General features: G+C 41.2%; 1 protein-coding gene across 1 annotated transcript in view; it reads left to right on the plus strand.

The window, feature by feature from the left end:
- The window catches only part of dally (division abnormally delayed protein), a 66,573-nt gene that overhangs the window by 33,520 nt on the left and 7,426 nt on the right, over nt 1-25,627 (plus strand). The window contains exons 3-7 of the mRNA XM_046612507.2: nt 11,690-12,254; nt 12,802-13,003; nt 19,315-19,532; nt 24,539-24,683; nt 25,240-25,393. Coding sequence (XP_046468463.1) covers nt 11,690-12,254; nt 12,802-13,003; nt 19,315-19,532; nt 24,539-24,683; nt 25,240-25,393 — 1,284 coding nt within the window. The remainder of the gene's footprint in view (nt 1-11,689; nt 12,255-12,801; nt 13,004-19,314; nt 19,533-24,538; nt 24,684-25,239; nt 25,394-25,627) is intronic.

Here is a 25,627-nt window from a genome sequence, read left to right on the forward strand (position 1 = left end):
TCCCTTCGGTCGGCGTGCGCATTTTCCCAGGATGCATAGCGTCGGCTACGCCGTGCCGTTTCTCCGCCGGCAAGATTGGGGTCAATTTATCTGCATCGTGCAAAACAATTTTAAACGTCGGATTGATTGGCTCGTTGACTTTTTTTTTTTTTTTTCGCATCGCCTTAGGAATCAATTACGTGTACACTTTGTTCACCCTCTTGCACTTCTACTTCGGGTAGAATTTTTCTGGAATGCATCGTTACGTGTGCAATAAGCACGCTACTTCTTTTAGCGTGAAAGAAAATCAACTTTCCGAACGGTTCGTTTTACACTTTGAAAATTCTCCTCGCTTATCAGATGACCTGGGTTCTTAATCTCGATTTGCCGACTTTTCATCAAGATTACGTTCACCTCACGCCCAACTCCGTCGTTCTCTACGCAGCTTGGGAACGAGTTTAACAAAATTATCCTACGGGTTGGAAGTTTGCTGAAAATTCGACCATTATTCTCTTTCACGAATCTACTATTCCTCAGTCGCGTATAAAGATAATTGGCTAAATGTGGAATAATGTCGCGAATTCATGTAGTGTTTAAATTTGAATATCGCGCATATGCCGTCGTAAGATATTCTATATTGCAATCACTGCACGTTTAAATGGGTACCGATCAACTTTTTCCCCCGACAATTCGTTCATTGCTTCGATGCCGAGAACCAATAACGTCAACAAAGTCGTCTTTATGCAGAGTAATTACCAGACACTGCGGATGACGTCTTACAACGAGCCGATGAGTCGGCGAAAGTCATATCAAGAGGGTGATGACATAGCAACGCGATCGAACGTACTTGAAATATTTATGTGCAGAGCTTCTTAATCGTCAAGTTGTCTGGTGCATGCCGTTAATGCGGCTGGACCAGGAGAGTCAACGCCAAGTTATACTGTATACAATAATAGTATCCATCGTACCGAGTCATCATCCTGGGATATCCGTAACTGTGAATGTGCAAAGCGTTTTACAAGAAACGGGTCGTGTAAAGACATGCAGGACCACTAAGTCCTAAAACCCGGTCACATCCGGTGCGGAGACCTAAGATAGCTCAGCCTGTTTCACTTTGTAACGAAAATAGTACCGAAGATATTAATTATAATATTGCAGTAGAATTTCTGAATTACCGCAGGGTTTTTGAATTTTTTACTCCTGCGTGGCTTTACGCGACCGGCTTGTATGATGCATACGAACAATGTGCACGATACCTCAGCGTTGCAATCCATTCGCCATACCGCGGAATCTTGTATATGCACTTCGTAATATAAATATGCATTATATATATTATGTTACGTATGTCGGATGTAATACCTGTTTGAATAGAAATACCAACGAGGTTGTTATACCTGTATGCCTGATATTTTACCGCATATTACACCGGAATCTGGCATCTTCCTGATAACATCGTTGCTAAAATACCGTGGCTAGCAATAAACTCGACATTTTTATTGCCTGTGGTGAAATACTTCCCATCATCCGATAAAAGGAATAGCCTGTATCCACGATGCTTTCAACTTTGACTCTTGAAGACTGGCAGTGCACGGCGTTCGGCATCTCGTCGTCCGAGCATGCTTCGTTTCTTTTCTTATTTTTGTCATCTATTCTCTTCGCTCACAGTGCATTGCCCGTAATGCTATATTTAATCACCGCTAAGTATATCCTACATGCGGACTAATTAAGTTTAGTCATTTACGGTATCCTTCGATACAACCTCATGCTCTTGAACTCGAACGCGGCAATTGAACTGCAATCCTAAATGAGACTTAATTAAACGCTGACGTGAAATCGTCCGTGAGTAATTCTTGATAATTTTGCAAAACGCGCTTTGGTATCCTCGTGAGAAAGCTCGTTCTCTTTTCCCCCATCCTTCTCAAGGAATTTGGTATCGCGTTAAGAATGCAAATGGCCGGTCCACGGGGCCTCCGGCTCTGGGAGAAGAGACGAAGGGAGAAAATAAGAGAAGAGTCGGGATGACGGATACCCGCGCACCTGCATCCACGTATCCAGCGGTATCGCCGTTAGAGGATAGTCGTGAAAGGTCCTTATTCCCCTCTCGCCCGTTCCCTCCACCGAGAATAGTATCTATTGGCTATTGTATTCCAACTCCGCGCGGTGCATGTGGGAGCCTTTTACAAGATGATTAATCGTGGTCTTTGATGGGCTCTGTTGGTCCGTCGCGTCGCCTGCAGTCGCTGCGCCGCCCGACCAAAACCGGCACGCAACGCGTAGGAAGAGGAGAATGAAAAAAAAAAAAAAATACGCTTTTTCTTCTCTCATCAGTCAACGTGGGGTTATTTCCTTACCCGCTCATCCTCCACCTTCTTTATTCTTTCCACATCACTCTCCCTCTCTTCCGTTCTTCTTCATCTTCTTTTTCTTCCACCTTTCCTTCCCACTCATGGGATATATCCTCTTCATACCGTGCCCGAGTTATTGTTTGAGTTGGTGAACGATCCGACGCTGTCCAGTTATACCCGCTCCCATCAATTTCACTGATCTACGAAGGCGTGTAGGTGTCGGTATAATGTGAGCTTGTACCTCGTCTACGTGTTGAAAGTACACAAGTGTTACATCGGGCCTGCAGGAAGCCGCCGGACGTGGTTCTCTTCTTGCTCGATTAAAAAATTCGATTCTACTACTTTAAGAATTTAGAATATAGGCCGTCGCCTAACCTAACCGCCGAATAAGTTATTCCAACGTTTTGATTCTTATCGATCAATTGAATTATAGGATAAACGTGTGTCGGTTTTTGACCGGCTTACGTACGAGTTGTAGTCATCGTTTGATCCAGTTGTGGATACAGTCATTACGTGCAATCGGAAGTTGTGTCGACGAATGGTAGAAGGATGCTTGAATCGCGACGAACACTTGAAGATTATGTCAGTGATATGAATAAATACAGAATCTTAAAAAGGTACTTAATTAAGACTAATTAAATGGTCTATGTACCATGTACCATGTACCAGAACCAGGCAAAGGATGTCAAATCCAAACGTTTCATGCCTGTTTGGAGAGCCCAGCGGTATTATACCTTCACCTTGCAGGAAGTCAACTATTTCTTCAAAGATTTCTTTAATTCCTCACGAAATGTATCACAAAGTTTATATTATTCACCTAGTATTCCCTTGGCATGCTTACCATGTAACTCGCACACTTTCCGCCTTGGTTTCTGTCGCCCACTCCAAGGGCATGGTGATGTAGACCGACGCCAGACGCCAGGACACATCAAGTCTCATACTCGTACCGATATCGAGCGGCGCGGGCGTCGGCGATTACTAATACCTGTGTGGAATATACCTGCGAGAAATTTCGCAAAAGTATGTATTCAGTCTTGTGTGCAAGTCAATGTACTTGCACTGCAGAGATAACCTGATTCTGTCTGACTATTTTAACAGCTTTGAGTTGACGACCATTGAAGTTGCACTGTCAAGCTGAAAAATTTATCTGATCTCAATTGTCAGTATATCGAAGCTATTTGAGAACTAGTATAAATTAACCGACACCCCGTTGACCGTTCTTCTTATACTGTCCCAATTTCGGCACTGAAGAGTAGTTAGTCGAAACCGTTATATCATTCGGTTTCAAGACGTCTTACCGATATAACCTTGTAATTGACCGCAACCCTTGTTGATTCAGCGATAAGCGAGTTACTTGAACAAACAGAACTGCAAAATGGATTAGTCGATAGCCATGTGTGTACAGCTAGCTGGAATATCACAGTCAGGTGCAGTTTCAAGTGTAGTCAAACGCTCTTGACATGTAATTGAAAGTAGTCGGGAATTAAATAGATAGGTGATACAATTTGTCCATTCGGTTTAGTCGCACCCTAAATTCTCATCTAAATACTCTGGGTTTGTTACTTACTCGAGTTTGTCAAGGATCAAGCCCGATGTTTTTAACACGATATTGAGAATTTCAAATTATTCGTAAACCCTTGCTCAGAGCTGAAATAAAAATCGTTCGATCTATTCCCTCCATCCGTACTTCCAAACCTCCTTCTTTTAAATTATACTTATGTAGGGATGAACTGTACCGTACAGTGTGGGTACATGTGTGTGGACGTACTTTTTTGCTCAGTTGTTAATTTTCTCTCTCTCTCTCTCTCTCTCTCTCTCTCTCTCTTCCCTCGCTCTCCTTTCAGTCCTCGTCCTCCTTCTCTCCGCGAGAAACTTAATTATAGTTCTTGTATACCCCGAGTCGGTCAATGAAGGCATGCGGCCCTGCCGGGCAGGCAGCATGGTACAGTTCCCACGTGCATTTCAGAGCCTGGGCACAGGACTCCTACTTCGTCGGCCGGGTCCTGGGTTGAAGCTCCTCTCTCCCACACGGTGGCGCTAAAATAAAATGACCAGCGCGGAATGCAGAAGCAAAAGAGGTGGAGTGCGGAGAGAGGGTAGAGAGATCTTCCTCCTCCTGAAGCTCTTAAGAACCGCGGGTATAACGACGACGAAAGGCAGGGGATAAGGCGGGAAAGAGATGGATAGAGAGAGGGGAGGTACCAGGTAAAGGAACGGAGGCAGAGAGCCACGGGTTTCCATCCGACACCTTGGTTGGCCTGCCAGAATGCTGGCCCGTAGTCGCTCGCGCCAAATATACCCGAGCAGCGTCGACGAGGAATGCGAGATGCTGGCTGCCGACTGGTTAATACCCCGGTGAATCCATCCGTGTGAGACGCAAAGCGCTACGTGATTTTAAGTCTCCAAATGGACAAATATTCCGCAGATCGTTGGACTGCGTCGCCGATCCGGTGTATGATGAAATTCCTCTCAAAAGCACCAATGGTGCAAGAAGTATAATGTCGTTGTGGTAACCAATACTAAAAATTCTTCGTTCGTCTTCGGCAACTATTCAAATTTTGTAACATTTGCTTTAAATTAGGAAAAAGAACAGTTCGTAATCAATGAATGCAATTGACGCATGGAATGCATTGGGTTTCGAAAACAAATTCGAACAGAAGATAGAGTTGTGGAACGTAACATTTTGTTTTGAACGTAATTTCCGGGCTAGTAATTGATTTAGGTGTACATATTCATGCACAAGGACAAAATAAGACAGTAGCGTGGCTGAATTTATATTATCCGGTGTTCGTTTATGGAAAGACCTGCCAAGTAGAACCAACTCATAATCTTTTGTTTCCTTATATTCCAATTTGCTTTTGAAATCCTCTACTTGTATATCAATTGCACATTGGTCGACCACAAACTGCTCTAAGCAAATGTTACGGTTAACTTGGCAATGGGTTGGATTTCAGTAGTTTTTCTAGATCAATGAGAAATTTTTTTTCGATGGTTACCTACTCTGGTACTTTGAGAAATGGGTAAGAAAATTTTGGTGGTGGTCAACACTTCAATCACGGACAGAGAAAACCGGAAAAGTGTCAGGGGGGAAAAATTTGTCCGGGAAAAACAGAGATGACCAAACATCTAATGAATGGCTGGAAAGGAAATTAAAAAATTCTCATTTCATTATTGAAGAAAAACACGTGTGGCAACCGCATGCGACAGTAGTAAAACTTCGGCATTACAAACAGTAATGAATTGCGCACCGTGCAACGTACATAATACGTATACAATATATTTATGTGTATACTAGGGTGATCCTTATTGACTGTGTTAACAAATTTTTTCCGGGCCGCCCTCTAAATCGGCTACAAGTGATTTAAAAAAAAATTCCCGCATTCTTTCTGATTGTTATCTCAACCCTTCCCACTAAGAGGATGAATTTCCCCGTTTAAAATATACATATTTCGGCTACATTCTTATTATGTGTTTTATGGTAAGAGTAACAATGTTTTAAAAATCTGTAACCGCGAGGTTTTAGTAAGCATTAGTGATAATACTGAAAAAAACGTCACATCATCGTACCAGATAATCTAGACGAATTGTACACCCACTAAATGAAGAACAAAGTCAGATTTAGACGGTGCGCAGATCTTCGAAATTGCTTGGTACGATAATATGAATTTTTTATCAGATATTAGCATCACTACCGGCCAAAATCTCGCAGTTACAGATTTTTTTTATAATTATTACTCTTACAGTAAAATGTATGCTGAGAATGTGGCCGAAAAACCTATATTTTAAATGGGGAAATCCGCTCTCTTGTTCGGAGGGGTTAGATTTGAGATAAGTATCTGGAAAAATCAGAGAATCGTTTTTTAAATTATTTGGAGATGAAAAATTCGTTCGATTCCTAAATAAGGACCACCCTAATACATACATTTAGATGTGTTTTCGTGTAATTTTTCTTAACATTTTTGAACTTCCTAACGAATTCACATTGAGATGAAACGAAGAATTGGGGTATTTTAATTTGGGATTCGTAGTACTAGTGAAGATAGTAAGACCTTTAATCAGGGAAAATTGGACACCTGGTCAGGGAAAAGTCCGGGAAAATTTTTTCCGCGAAAATTGACTACCGTGTCAGTGTATCTACCTACTTGGAATGCTTTCGAGGGAATTTCACTACTTCTTTTCGCAGAAAAGTTTCTTTTGTTGTCCAGCCTTTGAGTGATGAATGAGATACTTGGCGCGAAATTCTACTGAACTTCTTGACGTTATACGCTCACCCCTGGTACACGTGCTGCGATATCTCTGTTATCAATCCATGCCCTAATTTTAGCAAGATAACAAGATGAAAAATTTCGATTCCGCTTTGCGCCTGATAAAAAAATCACGTTTCGTGAAATTTTCGATTCCGAAGTTCTTTTTAACCAGTTCATCTCGGCTGATTGGGGACAACGAATAGATGATGGAAAATACTTGATTAAAACCATCCAGTCGTAAAATAAAATGATTCGATAGCCGAGATCCTCGTCCTCTGGTGGGACTACACGGGCAAGCGCTACTCGCTCATACCGGTTTTAATCGATATATACGAAGCGACAGACATTCCTACACCTATAATACCTACACCCACCCACCGACCCGGTGTCCGTTCCTTCATCTCTATGCCACAGGTGGCAGTCGCGGGTGTGTCACTGGTGCGTAATGCTAGAGCGATAAATGGGATTGTCAGTGGGAGACAAAGTAGGCGCTTGTCGCCCGTGGCGCAGCTCAAGCAGTAAACCTGCAGTCGGTTGATCCTGCGCGCCGACGTCGCGGTCGTTGATACTCGAAAGCTTTCGATTAACGGATAAGAAGCGCTTGCGCGATACTTGGCACACCCGGTATTGGCGAGCGGCGTGTCCGCACGTCTGGAAATACCTGCTGCATCGGGAATCGCAAGAATGAAATCCGAGTGCTTTGGGGCGGGAGAGCTGCGGTTGAACGGATGTGCAGGGAGGAAGCGAGATGAATGATGCACCTTGAAGTAAGCTGCAGCACCAACCGATTCAACTCATTCTTCGACGACCTGTCGGAGAAAGACGTAGGTACTAACCTCTTACAGTTTCTTGCGAAATTCCACGGGACGGGAAGAAAGAAAAGCCGAAGAAGAGAGAGGAACGAGATCCGACGCGACAATCTTGCGTTATGCGTCCACCACTTTGGGGAAGCAATGTGGCCGCGAGCCACGTGCAACGAGATACTGAAACAGCGGCAGAGTCCTCGTTGTGTCGAGAGAAAACGGTGAAACTTAGCAGGATAAGTGACCGACTACGCATGCGTAAAATAGTTGAAGTCTATTGGTCGGCGAGACCGTATTACGGCAATGATTTCGCCTGCAGGGCATGGCAGCCAACTTACTCGAAACGGGGCATGAGAAACTGTCACGCATCCAGTGGCGATTTGAAATTATGTTGCTATGATGACTCGTTATAGGAGTAATTAGTCCAGTAACATTAAAATTTAGCCAAGTCTTCTGGAATATATGCATCAACTGATTCGGGTTTGCTTAACTTATAGTAATTCGTATCACCTACGTAACCTGCGCCAATCGCCTTTGACAGCTTAAGCTTGAGGTGGCCAGCCTGCATTAAAAGACGACGAATATCGCGCATGCGCAGGTGGACGCTCAGTTTGCTAAGTTTCACCATTTCCTTTCGGCATGCTGTACGGAACGTGTTCAATGCCGTAATGTAAATATAATACACAAAATCATCGTTTAGCGTATCACCAGAAGAATAATGAAAAAAAATAATTCGCTGAACCAGAAAATTGTAGTGTTAACATAGAAACAGTAAAATTTTTAGCTGCCGAAGCGAAAATTTTCACTGCAGTACAGGTTTTTCAAGCAGAGCTACAGTGGGCTTTTCCCAATCTAGAAAACTTGTTAGCCAAGTAACTTTCAAAATTCCAGCTATTGATAAAGATTTTCTTGCTGTCTCTATATCAGTAGGTACTAAAATATCTTGGTCCAGCGAATTATATTTTCCGTTTATACCGTCAGTTAGATAGATTCAAAGCCGTCTTCAAGTTTAAAGCTCGAGAGCTCTTCTCGGGAATTTAGGTATATTTTAACCCCTACGAGTATATCGCCATAAACGAACCAACAAACCATTCAACCAGCAGCTTTCCTTCCTTTTTACGTTTTATCATATTTCTGTCCGCAGTACATATCAAAAGATGTTTTTTGTGTAAAAAATCTCAAGCTCACAGCTTTCAGTGAAGTGCACGCTTCAGTCGAGGCACGATCGCCAGGCTCTCCCCCTACCAAAGAAGAAAAAAAGAGTTTGAATATTTTTGCAAGGTATAACATCTGTGAATATCTCTGGTTAACCTTACAAAGTAACTTTGTAGGAAATATGAGATTAAGCACGTGTATCCGTGCTTACATTTAATCGAATGAAGACATAAACGAAACGTACCGTGAATCGTTGGAGAATAAGGAAGCGAGAGTGGGAGGATCGAAGGAACAATTTGGTCAAGATCGAATGGATGTATTTTTTAACTCCGATCCACCGTATTTGATTCCCGATGTTATTGCGTATTTACGCTGAAATTAAAAAAAAAAAAAAAAAAAAAAAACTCGGAGGCATGAGACACTGAACTAAAAACAACGAAAAATGGTGCTTCAAAAGACCCCGGAAGTATCGCTGTCGTTTCGTTCGATATGTAACATAATATACACCAGTTCAATCGAGGGGGAGCAATGACTTGGCAATTTTAAATCAGAACGCGTGGCGGCGCTGATTCTACCTTGTTAAGACGACTGCGATGTTGAATTTGGTTCCCACGTTGAACGCAACGGTGGAGCCGCAGCCAGTAAAAGGTTGTTTCCGAAAAAAAGCTCCTCCTCTCTTTGTCCGACAAGGAAAGACGTATAAACCGTAGAAACCTCGGAGCTGCCGCGCCTGTTTTCGGAACTACCTTCAATGGGCCTGGAGGAGACGGTTGCTCGTGGGATATCGGTCTAAGAAAATTTAGTTTGGTGTTGGCGTATCGCTAACAATGGTCCATTGACGCCGAAACTTGGAGTGGAGGGGATCTTTGTTCGCTTCAAAACGTACTGGCACACCCATATTTACGGATATGTGTACAGGACTGCCGTCCAAGTTTCACAACTTTATAAACATTCAACATCACGGCTACCATCTAATATTCCCTTTCTTCTTTTTCTTTTTCTCCTTTATCTTTCTTCCGCTTCTTCCACTTCTCGATCTTCTTCCTCTTCGTCTTCTTATTTCATAACAATAATACATTATTGGTGGCATACGTTACTTCTCAGCATTACTCTCTGAAAGAGAAACACATCGTGACTCACAAAATAGCGCCTTATTTACGACGGAGTTAACTTTAAGGATGAATGAAATCACGGTCTGATGAAAAAGTTGGGAAAACAGAGAAGAAAAAACACTGTTTCAAAATATTCCAGCAATGTTATTTGCGTCGATGATGGTGAAAACGATCTGAGCATCATTTCTACAATGTAGTAGAAATGTATTTAAGGAAATTCTAATTACGCAAGCTGAGATATTAACAATTTGAGAAAAGGTTTGACAATTGGAACGTTCGAAATGATTAAGCTCTTATATTTTTGATCCGATTCTAATTTTTTGGATTCATTTTGCTCGCTGATCAAAGCTTCAGAAATTCATTGAAAAACATTCAAGCAATTTTAAATAATAGTATTGTTAAATCTACGCAATTAGTAGAATTGTCGATGAACATTTGTTGTTCTTACTTACACAAGTCTATTTTTATTCACTTTGCAGATAATCAGGGTGAATGTGTTAGTGGTCGACCATTTTGAAAAAACAGTCCAGTGATCGGTCACTGTTGAACCAAGTTGCTGGTTGCAACTATTTTATCACAAAGATTAATTACTTGTTCACTCATTAAAAAAGTGTTCACTTCATGGAACTATAAATATAAACCAAGAAAACAACGTATTTAATTTCATGAAAAAATTTGTAGTTACAAAGGTGTACACTGAATTCTAATTGAAAGTACAAAAGGCGAAAAAAAAAATAACCGACCACTAGTCCATTCTCCTTATCTGTAAAAGAATTTTACCCGGAAACATTTCAGGTAGTAGCGATGTTGTTTCATTAATGTTTACAGTCATTGGCCCAAATAATATTTCCGGAAATTTTTTAGACCGTTCATTCTCGTTTTTCAACTTTTGATCCAGACTGTACGTCCCATACATCCTTAAACTTTGGTATGCGCTTACTTCGCATTGCCATTAACGCTAACGCAAATATTACTGCAGAGTTCGGAAACTCTCGTAAACGCATATCGTTTCATGTACGAAATATGTTATCGTCAGCTTGATAACCCGAGGCAATTAGCAATATGACCGTACCCACTTATTTGTACTATATAATCGTAATACGAAAATAGAACTAATTACTGTGCCTTGTCGATAGATTAATAAAAGCAAATAGAAATAACAATTTTTTATCTTTCAGCAGAATCTGTCGAGCGCTGGGCACTTGGTGCTTTGATTACCGAACTATTTTTGGAATATAGATAAGTTGAAAATAATAAAAATGGTAAAGTTTAACCAAATTTTTTTCCGTCTGGTGGCTTCGCAATTAGTTGCTCGTTTGGACACGAAATTTGAATAAGAATTATTTTAAACAACGTCCCGAAATAAAACGAATTTTAATACATAAGATATGAAATGAACAAAATATTGCGCTCCGTTCAACTATTTTCACTATTTTATATTAAAAAACAATACTCAAATAAGAATACGATATAAATAGTAAACACACCTATGATTACGATGAATTTTGAGCTTATGCAGCTAGAAAAAACATAGAAACCTTTATATCACGGCATTCAATCCGTGGATTTGTATTTATGTATTCAAGATTCTGCACTTACATTTTGTTGAGACACTTTTATAAACAAAAATTGATTGGATATTTAACTTTCTATGCGTGACATTACAAACTTAGCACCAGCCCCGGTTAACGGTGGGTAAATTTCCTCATTACTTGAAACTGACAACACTAGTTTTTAACGCGTGAGTAAAAAGTCTGTAGTACCTATCAAGTTTTATAAATAAAAGAAGCTGAAGCGAGTGTACGAAAGAACCAAATTCGCCAGGATTATTATTGGTGATCAGAATACCCTGTTCCCTGAAATCAATCGGAAGAACCTATCACGGGAACGCGTTTGAAATTCGCATGTATCAAGCAATACGCGCTTTTCTTTTTGGACCGGAAATTTTTATCTCCTCGTATAACTTGATTATCATATTATTTTTGCACCAATTGATAGGACAAACGAAGAGGATACTGATGAAAAATATCTGTTGCATTTGATTGCAGACACCGTAACAGTGCTGGTCAGGCATTCCGAGAACAGAACTTTGACCCTCTTCAATCAAGTTTATCGCACAATGGCTGTGGAAACGTATCCGTCTGTGAAGAGCCTGTATCGGGATATAGTGAACTACGTCGCACCCGAGAACACACCGGACTCCCTCCAGCAGCCTCGGACACGTGATATGCTGTACCTCAGCTTCCTCAACTTCTTCGACGAATTGTTCCCCACTGCTTTCCATCGGGCAGTGGATCCCCTGAAGCAGGATTTCTCCAAGGATTTCAAATCCTGCCTCAGAGAAGCCGTCGACAGCATCAAACCGTTCGGCGACATCCCCAAACAGATATCACAGTCCGTCGTAAAGAGCCTTGAGGCTACCAGGGTACTTATCCAAGCCCTAACTCTCGGGAAAAATGTCTTGGACAAAACCGACGGAGCCCTCTTCTCCTCACAGACAGCTCAGCAAACCGCCTGTTTCGAAGCTCTCCAGCGAATGACCTACTGTTCAAAATGTCACGGTATCGCCAGCGACATCAGGCCCTGCTCTGCGCTTTGCATAAACGTAATCAGGTGAGAAAAGTTCAACCGTTATCCGCCCGGCAGGTTGTCTACCGAAATTTCAGGTTTCTTGAAAATACGGGAGATATATGGGGAATTTTGTATAATACTGAAAAACGGTCGATTGGCTAGTTGCTATTAACACATACGGAATTTGTTGAAAATATTCAAAAATTATAATCCTCGGAGAATTTATCACCATTACCTGTATACGCTTTGTCAAACGATAATGGTGTTATTTACTAGACAAAAATGTAAAGTAAAAAGTAGAAGAAGCGCGAGTAATTCGATATATAACCACTTATTGGATGATGATCATATCTTTAAAAAAATTTCAATAACTTTATTGCCAATAACAATGTTTCCTTTTTATTTATTCCGACAAAGAAGTGTGTGTACATAAAGCTCGGTCTGCATTCTTTTGGGTAAAATAAAGCCTGATCGATTTGAATAATTGGTTGCCGAGATACAAATTCCCATAATTCACCCTCGTCTGTATCCCCCAAACTCGTAAAATCTCGAAAAACTTTTCTGAAATGATATCCCTTCCTCTTTTCAGGGGTTGTCTGATCGAGCCAGCGTCGCAATTCGACATGGCTTGGTCGGGATACGTCGAGTCTGTTGAACGACTCGTAATCGCCATCGACGGGCGTAACAATCCTCTGGGTCTGAATGTGGAAAGCGCCATCAGGCAACTGGACACGCGTATTTCGGATGCTATCATGCATGCCATGGAGAATGGTCCAGAGTTGAAGGAGAAGGTAAGAAGCACATCTCGCCTCTTGATGACGATACTCGTGCGCTTGGTGAACTCTTTTTCTCGCATTGCTAACATTTGAATGAAAATTGACTGCGTTTGCGGTATTTAAAATGAAGGTAATAGTCTTTCTTCATGGGTTGTCAAAGCATGCCGAGTATTCACCATTCCTCGAAAGTCCATTCACTCGAGAAAGTCATAAATTTAATAGTTGGAAATCAGCTTATAAAATAAAGAGCCTTATCATGACTGAAATATTCTTTGAAATAATGGGGGATCAATTGAGACAGTTGAAGTAATTTGAAATCGTGGCGATCAATTGAAATCACATGATAGCGTCAAAGATACCGTGTGGAAAACATTAGACATCGTGATAATCGTCGTGAGTCTCGCGGTAAACACCAAATGGTTTCAATGACATCAATATTATTCCATCGATTTCCATGTCATCGTGTGCTTGTTGATTTCCACTTTACCAAGTCATTTCCATTAATTTTCAACAATTCATTCTGACTTTCGGTGATTGTGCCCGATCCGGGAATCACTGAAATTCGCTTAGAAGACTAGAGCATCATTCGGAAGTAGGAGTAACGTTGTGAAGTGAATGTTATTACCTTGAAATCGTTTATTTTATTTCCAAGTAAATGGCCCTCCCGCCATTCTTACGACTCGTGTTACATTTACCGACAGCTGATGAGAACCAAAGGAACGATCGATATCTTTGCAATTAATGTTGAAATTTTAGCTAGTATACGAGTGGCGTTGGATAAAGCTTGCGTTACATTTAACCTCTGTAAAATGATCGTTATATTTTCATTCCAATTATCCGTAGCGTCCGTGTTACGAAACATTATCAATCTGGAATCAAGTGCGCCGTTGACCGGTGCAGTTATCCTCGATCGTCAGTACCGTCAATAAACCAAATATTGTAATTCTTCGTTCGACGGGCGCGAAAGTTGGCGCCGGGACCGGTATCTAATTAAATTTTTCACAGTGGTCGCCAGCGTGTGACTAACACGGTGGCGAATTCATCTCCTCCGAACGAGCGAAAGAAACAAAATTAAAGTGACCAAAACGGGACAAAGGACCCTTGAAGCGGGCGGTTCGAGAGGTTCGAACGCGGATGACTGTGCCCTGCATGATTAAATGCCACATTGCCAAGGAAACCACCGAGCCGACCTGCGCGAACCTGCGCCAACCTGCGCCAACCTGATTTCGCAGGCGCCTACCTGCACCCTGCGCCCTGAGACTGGCAGGGGGTCTCCCATTGGCTTGATCTATGACGGTACTAATAATTCTTCACAGCTGGGAGGAAAGGCATCGTTTTGCCGCGTCTGAAAGGTCGCATTCCAGATTGGTGTGTCGGCGATACAGCTCCTTGTATATATACATGTATACAAAGGAATCCTTAAAATATTTGCTCGCTGAGTGTACGACATGAACGATCATTCGGGGGTATTCAACTCGTGACAGCCTTCGAGGAACGTATAATAGACTCTCTTGGGTTTTATACTAATGTGTAATCCTCGGAGTATTCGAATTTACAAATTGTGAGGTGTTGTAAGCTTTTGTCCCCTCATCCATAGAACCTTAAATATGAGTCAGTACTATTCTGCAATTTTTATCAAATTTTGCAGACACGTAGTCGGAACTCTTCGAGGTGACGTTTTTATTTTTTCATACTACCGATACTCTATGGGAGATATTCTCGGTGTCAAACATCTATTTCGGCCTGACAACTTCTATTTTGGCAGAGAGTAGAATATCTCAAACTTGGATTGATTCCATTCAAATTCAAGGTCACCGATGTCGTCTGCTGTCACCTATTCAACTCGCATAGCAGACAGGTGGCAGCAGACGACACCGGGGACCTTGAATGCGAATGGAATCGATCCAAGGGTGAGTACTTGGATAAGAGTTAGGGATGAATCCGTCAAACCGTCTGAATCAAAAGTTGGAAAAAGAGGCAACACCTTTGACAAAAACTTCTGCAATGATATGTAGTGTCAATGATGGTGAACGTGAATGAAACAACATTCTTACTTCACAATAAGTACTAATAAATCTGAGGGAATTTGAATAACACGAGCTTAGATATTAACAATTTAGGAAACGTATTTATAACTATAACGTTCAAACCAGATTCCTACAAATTGTCTAAAAAACATTCTGAAAATGTTATTTAGTGGTACACTTATAATATGCTAATTTAATTTCCGAATAACATCTGTTGTATAACCGTACTTATACAAATCTACTTTTATCCACTCTTAAGATAATTATTTGTAAAAACCTTTTCTCAAATTGTTATCATCTTGGTTTGCGTTATTCAAATTTTCTCAGATACAATTCTGTCACATAGTAGCGACATTGGTTCGATTATATTCACTATCATTGCTGCAAATAACATTAGGTACCGAAGACTTTTGAAACGGATCACGACTCGTTTTCAAACTCCTCATTCAGACGTTCCCGGCCGATTCATCTTTAAATCTCAGGTTGTAGTAAAAACAGTAGTTCACTTGCAACCGTTGCCACAGCCGCGAAATGTGTGTAAAGTCATAAGTAATGACCTCTCTGTATATCTTTGCATCTAATGATCCTAGTTGCAAATATTTGCCGCATACTTGTATGTACGCACACCGGAGTCTGTAAAACGACGAGACGTCAATGACTGTAGGATAACGTTTCGCAACTCACCTGGAAAAAGATATCGCAATACACAGTTGCTTTGCGTGTCATAAACTAGACGCTGTTTAACTATAATATAAAATTTAGTCTCCCATCACTCGGCCTTTGAATTGAATCATTATTTCTTCTTCTTCACTATCCTGAAGATTTTTATACATCTGTATTGTTATACACATGGATGGGAATTGCGTGCTACAGTTTAGAATCAGTCAAATGTCATTGATTTTTGAAGTTCGATTCAGTGATCGGTTTATCTTGTCGGTATGTCCTTAAATATGTTGGATGAAAATCTTGTTTCTCTTCTTCTTAACGAGGGTTGGCTCATTGAAGTTGCAGTGGAGAGTAGCTTGCGGGTTGACTAACCTGGACATTGTTACAATATCTCACAATACAGTCTGATTATAGAGTTATCAAGCGGGTCAAAGTTTAACAACGCGCAGATAGAATCGTGAAGGTCTTTAGAGTTCCTTCGCACGTTTTGACCCGACTTGTACATAAATATATTGAAGAAGCAGCAAGGAATTAGCAGCGTGTGTATATATGTACACAAAGATAAATATCTCGCGAAACACACATTCAAATGAGAATTCAAAAAAATATGCAAGCCGTGAATTTTCATTCTCGATTAAGTTAACATCTGATTAATAAGATGCAAAATAATCGTCATCGTGCCGGTCGGCAAACTATGAAATTATTTTGCACCATATTTTTGAGTCCGAAAAACTTTCTACGTTTTCTTCTTTTTTGAGGATTGATATTTTTCGAATTTGGTTGTTGCTGGCGGATTCGGTGCTGTCGAATTAGAAGAAGGTGGTGGTCGGAATTCGGGGCGTTGGGTGTATAATGTACAACACTGCGCAGCTCTACAGGGCACAACGAACCTGTTATTCCTGAACGCGAAGCCTGGGTGCGTGCATTTCGCCTGGTAGGGCAAGATCGGCAAAGGACCGGGCGTGAGTCAACCCGCAAAGGAAGACAGAGTCCCAATCGGCCTCGTTAATGCGAGAAAGACGAGATGCTGCACGCGACTCCGAACGTCTCTTGTTGCCATGTGACCCGCCTCATGCTCTTCGCTGCAGATTCAGTCGCGCTTTCTACGACAAAGAAACTATCCATCGTCCATAAATATTCAACATTTACACGAATAATGTAATTTCTGCCAAGCGGACTCTTAATGTCGAAACATTTCAAGAGCCTGGCCCCAATATAGTGTAAGTGATGTAATAATCTGCATCATATGTTCGTATAATACCAAATATGTTGGAACAAGATGCAAGTGATGTTCAAGTGGTACCTGAACACTTTTAGCCACTCTTAGATCGGCGAATTTAGCTTGTGATAACGCTGTGACAGATTGCCGTATGAAGACTTGAACACTTTGTTGTGACCTAGCAATGAACAGCTGTAACGTTCGCCATCCAACTTGTCGACATCGTTACGAATCACATCTTATATCACATTCACGACCGAACGAGTCCATGCTTAGTAGCACGTAGTGAAATGTTATAAATATCCACTTACCTCGCCACTTACATATGAGAAATGTATCCTGGGAACAAAGAGAGGATTACTGTGGCTTGACCAGTATATTTATAAACAATATTATCTTCGATTGCAAAATACGCTCGAGAGCAATTTGACCAATGTATACTTTCTATATGGTATTCGGGATGATTGTTGATGTTCGTCGATTAATTTGAGGGTCCAAAAACGCGCACCTACACTAAACTGGATTTTTTTTTGCTGGGCACGAGAGGCTTACCGCATTCGCTACTATTTGCTTTGGACGTGAACCGGGTGAATTCCAGACTCGAGACTGCTTCTGGAGTATAAAATATCCTAGGTCGATGAAATTGTCGTTCGGAGGCTGCAAGCGGCTCAGCAAAGCGGAGCTTGTGCGGAGTCGGACGACAGTCGAGAGGAAAGATAAATTTACATAATGGCTGAATAACGGGAATTTATGGAGGAGCTTTGCCCGAACTATGGGATATACCTCGGGCATAGCCAGGAGACGCGGTGGGTTACGGCACCACCTTGCCACGCAGGGGGTTGCGTGGAGTGAGTGACTCGTGGATGTGGATTCCGAGACGATAACATCGCCTTACGCGTGATACCGTGAAACGTGAAATTCACCTCTATGCATATTTTCTGATGCACGACTGCCCCGACAAACCCATTCTGATACCTCCTCCATGGGCTTATGGAGATGCTAACGATGCATAATTACTAACACACCTGTTAGATGCATAGGTTATATCTAGGGAAGATTTTCGTGTAATGTTTGGTTATAAAATAATATATTTTCATTACTTTTTATTTTAGTAAAAAGTCTCGAATAATTTTTTCTTTTTACATTGAATATTTTCCAAGGTACCCTTTCGCACGCCTTGAAATACCTCACGTTAAAACAGGATGTACGACGGACTATTATTTGTTTATTCAGTGATTCGTTACGACGTCTGTCTATAACTTGTTTTAACGCGATATGATAATGGAAATAAATTTCCTTAGAATTACCATATGAATATTATATATATATATATATATACGTTCAGCAATCGGGGATTATATGGGAATTTCAAAGTTACCTTGAAAATACGAGAATTATACGGAAATTTCGCACAGAAACCAGGAATTCGCACTGAAATTGCCGTTTATACATTCTCCCGCTGAAATCCGAATTTTTAAAAATAAACAGTCACAATGTCGAATTTTGAAGAACGTGAAAAGCGATTCCGTAGGATTTTTAAATACATAGAAATTCGAAACACAGAAAAGTCAAAACGTAGAAATGGTAGAGTATACAGAACTATAATATAAAATTGTCACAACGAATAAGAATACAACAGCATTGTGACGGCTCTATATTCTTTCTGATTTTCTATACTTTACCCTTCGTTTTGACTTTTCTGTACTTCAGCTTTCTACATTTTGAAATGCTATGAAATACACTTTCGCGTTTTTGAAAATTCAATATTGTGACTCTTATATTTTCTAATTTTTCTACATTTTTGACTCCATCCGAATTCATCAGTTCTACACATCGTCGAATATGAAGGTGTTCAATGTCCATTATATCATGATAACGTACGAATATACGGGAGTTTTGAAAAAAATAACCGGGAATATACGGGAATTTTGAATTCTGATATCACTGGACACACTGTTAAAATTATTCATGAATATTTGGGTTAAATTATTTCTGGAATCTATGTACCGAGTTACTATCTACTGGATCAACAGCAGTTCTCTTTTTCCCGTCTTGCGTAATGATCTGTATAAAAAGTTGTTCATCTGGGTAATCTTGATCGGACAGTGAAAGAAATTCGTGCCCGGATACGTTTTCAGTTTATGAAGCAGTAGCAAGTAAAAACTTTTTTTTTAATTGTGTTATTGAAATAACTCATAAACTACTGGACCGATCAAATCCAAAATATAATCGGTTCTGAGGTAAGAAACGCCCCGTCAATTTAGACTGAAACCATCCAAATTCGTTCCTTCGTTCTTGAGATGTCGTTGAACACAAAATTAATCACACGCACACCCAGAGAGATAAAATTTTCACTTCACGGGGAACTGTTAACTATTTTCTCAATAAAATTATATTCCTTTTATTTGCTCTAGGTACGCGCTGCATGCGATCGCACAAAACTGGTTGATTTCGTCCCGTCGAACACGACGACGATGGATCCCGTTGCATCTTACAAAGTACCTGCAGGACTCCGTCTGGGTAACTTTTTGGCCAGCGTAGGAAGATCCCGTAGCTTTTACGGTACCTTGGCCGACACCATCTGCGAGGATTATCCGGACAAACATTGCTGGAACGGAGACCGTGTCGGAGAGTAAGTTTCTCCAAACACTAACTGAACATTTTTTAATGTAGTGAAATACTCGACCTACCTGCATGTCAGCATTCGATTACAAGCATCGTGAAAATAGGTATATAACCTTTCGAGGAGACGAATGGCGCCATTCATTTGACACATATTTTCCAATATAAAACGAAATGTGTATTTACGATGTAACCACGCCAATTTTCACTGAAAATATATCTAACTGAAATACGTATAGTAATCGATGGAACTATACGTTGCTTTGAATCTCGGTACAGTGTATATTTTCATATCTCAAAATTATATGTTAGAAGAAAACCAGAACTTCCACCGTCGTATACGTTTAAAGTATCATGTACAAAAACGCCATAATTGTTCCTCGACTCTGCACAATCCTTAGTCCTGCACTATTCGCAGTGTTCAGGTATACTCCCCGACTTTACAACACGTTGCAAGTGACTGCGGTTTGAAATTGACCCATCGTCAGTAGTTTGAAATCATTCAACCCGAACGTGGCCATGCTTGAGGTATCAAGGAGCGCGGAACAAAGAAAAGTGAAGCAAGTATACGGGCTCAAAAAATTGGTCATCTTTTTGCGAGATGAAGAATGGGAAAAATCCAGATTCAACATCTGTCGCTAGTCGAGAGTAAATATTTGATGTCTTATCGCTGCAACTTCGCGCCTGCATATCGGGTGTCATAACTCTGATCTATCTTGCCTCGCGATGTCACCGCGTTCCTTATTACAAACCCTTTTTCATATTATCTTATTTTCTCTTTCATACACACACCCATTTATACGCATGCCTTGTGCACTTGAGGTATGTTTGTACCCATGCACAGCGTCCCTTGCATGTATGTAAAGTACACCTATAATATGACGACATGAAGAAATCCGTAATCAGAGCTTTTATCTGAGAGATAACGATGCGTACTTATGCTGGGCTAACAATAAGAAACGTGGGCGTTGGCGTTATTAATACGCAACAATACCCGAGGCGTCGAGAGCGAGGGACAGATTGCGATACGAATAATGAAATAAAAATAATGCACACTCAATGACTGTAATCATTAAACCGTTAGCATGCGGAATACGCGACTTTCCATTGCAATCGCGTAGTGATGTCATCCCTTCGTTCGCGTTCAGAACAACGCTCTCCGGGTGACGCTAAAGGCACATATGTCACTTCTTGTGATAACCGATGAACCTGCAGAATTAGTTTTATATATTTTACCTATCGATCTTCCGATCACAAGAAGGATCTGTCGAAATAGTCTGATAAAACTGGGTCAAACCTGAGCCAAGATTTTTTAACATTTTCCTCGAAGTGTCAAGGTCTGCTTTGCTTTCGGGAAAGAGACCACTCACTTGGGCATGGAATGACGGATCTCATTTCAATCAACTCAATTTAGCAGCAATGATTTCCAGTGACTTCTACGGATTTCTACCTTATCATCTGATTGCCAGTAATATCCAAGCCTTTTAGGCGTTTTACAGTAATTCCAATCATTGGAAATAAATGACAATATCTTCGTCAAGCGAAAGTGAACGAAAGCACATCACATGAGATAGAAATCAATGGAATCTTAACGTCTTATCGAAACATTGTTCGAGGTATTTGGATACATGCATCACGGTTTCTTCAACTCTATCGCGTGATTTCATTTGATCAAATGATTGGTAGTGATTTCCAAAGATATCAGCTATCTCGATTTATTCCTTGTTATTTCAAATAATACTCCAAACACTCAAGTCCGTTTGATATGCAATTTGACTTCTAGCTGTTAAATTTATGACTTCCTTGGGTGAATAGCCCCTCACTTTCGACTCTTCTACATTACGTATGCTACGATGGTAGCTGTCAGTTGGACAGAGACATGCAGACTCCCCGAATTACCGAGCGACACTCACAATCAGCAGTGAATTAAGTCGCGTCGACATCTACTTCGGCATTTAGCATCCAGAAACGTTGCCTTCGTCAGTGCAGGTAGATTAAGTCCAAAGTTCTCGGAATTTGTAGATCGATGCATTGATTCCAATGATGCAAGGTGCCGGGAAACACCACCAGACATACCCCGCTTTCGCAACTGAGGGTGACCTCGCCCCCGAGCACAGAGTATCGCGGAACCACTTTTCTTCTCACGTGCAAGCGAATCCTTTTGTATGAGTGTAGTTTATCGTCGGTGGTGCGGGCGGCGACGTCCCGGCGCCAGGCACCCCTGCATGACCAGACTTGGCGGCGCTTTGCTTCGCGTTACGTTGCATTGCGTCTTCATTTTCTCAACCACCCCCCGACTCGGTATCGACTTCGTTGCTCTGAGCCCTGCAGCGAGAACGGGATTAAATGTTGACTTGAACAAAAACGAAGAAAAAGTTTAGCAATTTTTTAATTATAGACCGAAATTTAAACTCTAGAAACTAGATTGTAAAAATTTTTTGGTTCCTTTTGATTCGGTCCGTTTAGTTCTGTTTTCTCGTGCGTATAGATTCAATTAAAAGCCGCCACATTACCCCAGTCTCACGAAGTAGGAACAGTCGACATCACTATACGTTCCACACAAAAATACATTCAATCTGTTAAAATTTTCTTATATTTCGATACGAGTAGGGATGATTTTACATTGTTTTACAATCTTTGTCCCATTCCTAACGGTCTGCTAGAGAAATCATTTAAAAGAGTGACATTCGGGCAAACTTCTCATTCACCAAACATTGGAGTTGTCCAATCCCACCCGTGTCAGACATTGTCCCAATGCATTACCTGCTTGGAATAATAATATAAAAAATAATCAATCCTCGGCACGCGACGCGACGCGACACGCAAACGGTACACCGATTATTCTGCAGTTTATGAGATTTCGGTGAGTTGAATGAGCACCAACTAGGTATTATATAATCTAAGCGTGCTTTTCCATTTTATCAAAAATTAATTTGAACCTTATCAGGCACGGTTGGCAGTACGCCAAGTATATCGAGATGTCTAATTAGATCGATTACAATCATAGCGATGAAAATCCTTATCGAACAATAAGCATCCGGCTGTTGCTTGGCGGATCCTGGGAAGTCATTAGCCTCGGCCAAGGAAGCCTTGAGACTTGTGCCTCGCGCAACTTGAGTCATGCAGCGGTCAACGTGTGAGCTCTGGAGTATATAATAGACGCAGGCAGACGGTGAATTGCTAATCAACGCTTCGTTTAAGGCTTCCTCCAAATTAAATAATCTCTCTCGCTCTGGGCAACCAGACCTGGAACCTCTGCTGGAGCCGCTGCGCTGTGGCGGTAAGGAGAGACGAGGCAAGGGAAAAAGCCGTGGGGCTCTGTGGTTATTAATCAACAACAATGGATTCCTTCTAAGCGCCCTGCAACGATTATATCCAACGCGCTTCGCGTGAAATTTTTACCAAATCATCTATAATGACCAACAAAGACCATCTGCGAGGGGTCCAGCTCCGATTTTGATCAAAGTTCGCAGGAATGTTTGGTGCAGGCCGGGAATATCCGATACGAATGTTTTCAAATCTACTCAATTTCCGTCTCAGGCGGTGAATCAACCTTTTAATGCCTTTTGCTGACACATATAATAGCGTTTTAACAACCGCTCAATCTATCTTTATGAAATTCACTCTTCCGAAATATGTGGTCGCCATTTCAATTTCCAACATAGTGGACGTCGACGCGTATCAAAAACCTGTAAATTCACTGTCAAAGTACCTACTGAAGCTTGCGCGGGAAGAGGCGAGAAAAATCGGGGTGTTTTATTTCAGCAAAATTGTTTACCCTCTCTGAATAATTCGAGAATCAAAGTAAGCGCCAAACTCTGAAACCTCAAGTTTTGAAACGGCGGATAGCAGGTAAAACCCTTTGCTTAATTTATTACCGTCGGAGCCCAGACAGCGGCCGTGGGCGGCTGGCGTCCAATCTCCTCCCACCCAAGTGTCTCATCGCGGGTACCTTTGTCTACGAAATTGAACCTCCTTTTTCGATTCGAATCCTTTCGCCCCGCAAAGCGCCACCCTACACCCCGCACGACAGCCGAGGCAATAAAGGAATCTTGAATTATTCGAACGCGACGTCTTCACCAATACGCTTAGGTCCTCCCGGCGTTCGAGACTTTCCTGACGAAAATTACCGATAACCGAGAGGAAACGGTGAAACTTGACAGGCTTAGTCACCGACTGCGCATGCGCAAAATAATTGCGCTCTATTGGTCGGCGAGATCGTGCCACTGCAATGTTTTAGTCTGTAAGGTCAGCAAATTGTGAAGCAGGAGTGCCAACTTACTCGAAACGAACTATGAGATGTCGGATGCTCCCGTGTTGAATCACGAACTGAAATTTTGGTTCTATAGTAACTCGTAGCGGTAATCGGTCAGTCAGCTCTAAAATTTTGCCAGTCCTTCCCAAATTGCTACATCCATTATTTGGGATCTGCTTAATCTAAAAAAAATTCGCCTCACGTACCTAACCTGCGTCAGCCGCGTTTCACAGCTGGAACTTGAAGTGGTCAACCTGCAAGAAAATCCAACAAATTTCACGCGTGCGCACTCGATTTAACAGGTTTCACCTCGTAATCTCGATAGGTTTTCATCCACTGGGATTCTGAGTAAGAGCTATATAAAACGAGATAACCAACCGAAGATTTATCAATATTCCATTCTAGTTCTATTGGTATTACAATGTGTAAGATTGAATTGGCGAAAAAATTCGTCTTATCGTCTTCGAATGGCCTAGTTTAATTATTTGATATTTGCAAGGTGGCTCGATGCTGTCGAAATCTCAACCGTTATCAATTCTGATAAAAACTTGACTACGGATAACGAAACACCAAAACAACGCAATATTTTGGAGTGAAATAAGAGAATTCAACGAAACTTTGTGAATTGCGATCTTGCATCGTCTGCATTGAATAAATTACGTTATAGTGCTGTGTTTCTGGTGTTGTTCTTTGATTTTTTTGTTTTCACGGCTAGCGAAGAACACTTGAAGTTAATGCATATCTCTCGATTTCTGTTCCAGCTATATGAAGACGATTGTCGACTCCAGTTTGACGGCGCAGAAATACAATCCTGAACTTCCTCTATTGGCAGGAAGTTCGCCGCAATCTCTCTACGACAATGCGAATACGAGTGAGCTAATCGATCAGTTGCGACATGTTAATCAGGTGCGTAAAATTACGTCTTCTGTTTTATACACGCGAAGCCATTTCACCAAACTAATTTGAACTGCCCTGATCCAAGGGACTTTATCGCATTAGAAATGAACTTGATACTAGAATTATATCTCCAGTTCAAAAATCTCTGCGCGTTTAAGTTCCAGTAGAATTATCAGCATCTATTTGGTGTAATTGCACCCATTACGAGAGTTCTTAGGTAATTTGAAATTCTCCATACCATGCTAAAAACATTGGGGTTCAACTCTCGATACGTTCTGTAAATAAATAATAGCAGATTCAATGTTCTCAAATCGGAATTTATTTTCGATATGACATCAATTTCAGTAATGTATAAGGGTGAGATTATACTCGCTGTATAGACAAGCTGTTGAATGGACATGATACAATTAACCTGTATCGGCGCTATCATAATTGCTTATAATTAATCAGTAAGTGGCGGTAGAATGTTTGAAAAATTTCAAGCCAGGTATCGTAGACATTTTTCTTTCGAGGTTTCCTTTCCACCGTATGCTCGTATAACCTGGTGGTTATTTCAAAATTCCAGATAGTTCAATCGCAATTGGCGTCGACACCGGATACCGGTGCGCTTCTCAGTGACGGAACCTTCGATGGATCTGGAAGTGGAGCTGGACCGGATAGCGATGCCGAGAGCGACGGGTACGAAGCTTCCGGATCGGGTGAGGGATCCAACACGAACTGTAAGTCTTTTTCTTGCTTTGTCGAGACGCGTTATTATTATCATTTCAACAACTAGATGCGACAAACTGCAGTATGACGATAAGTTACCATCGGAAATAGTACCTAGTAACCACCTTCTGCGTCAGTGATCGTAAGAATCACACTAAACTTGATATCGGGCACCTGCTTGGCTTTGAGTTTTGCATCGTATTGTGTTACTTTGAATGCCAAATCACTGTGCTAAATGAATTTGT

Source organism: Neodiprion pinetum, chromosome 2 (assembly GCF_021155775.2).
Source record: "Neodiprion pinetum isolate iyNeoPine1 chromosome 2, iyNeoPine1.2, whole genome shotgun sequence".
Classification (NCBI taxonomy): domain Eukaryota; kingdom Metazoa; phylum Arthropoda; class Insecta; order Hymenoptera; family Diprionidae; genus Neodiprion; species Neodiprion pinetum.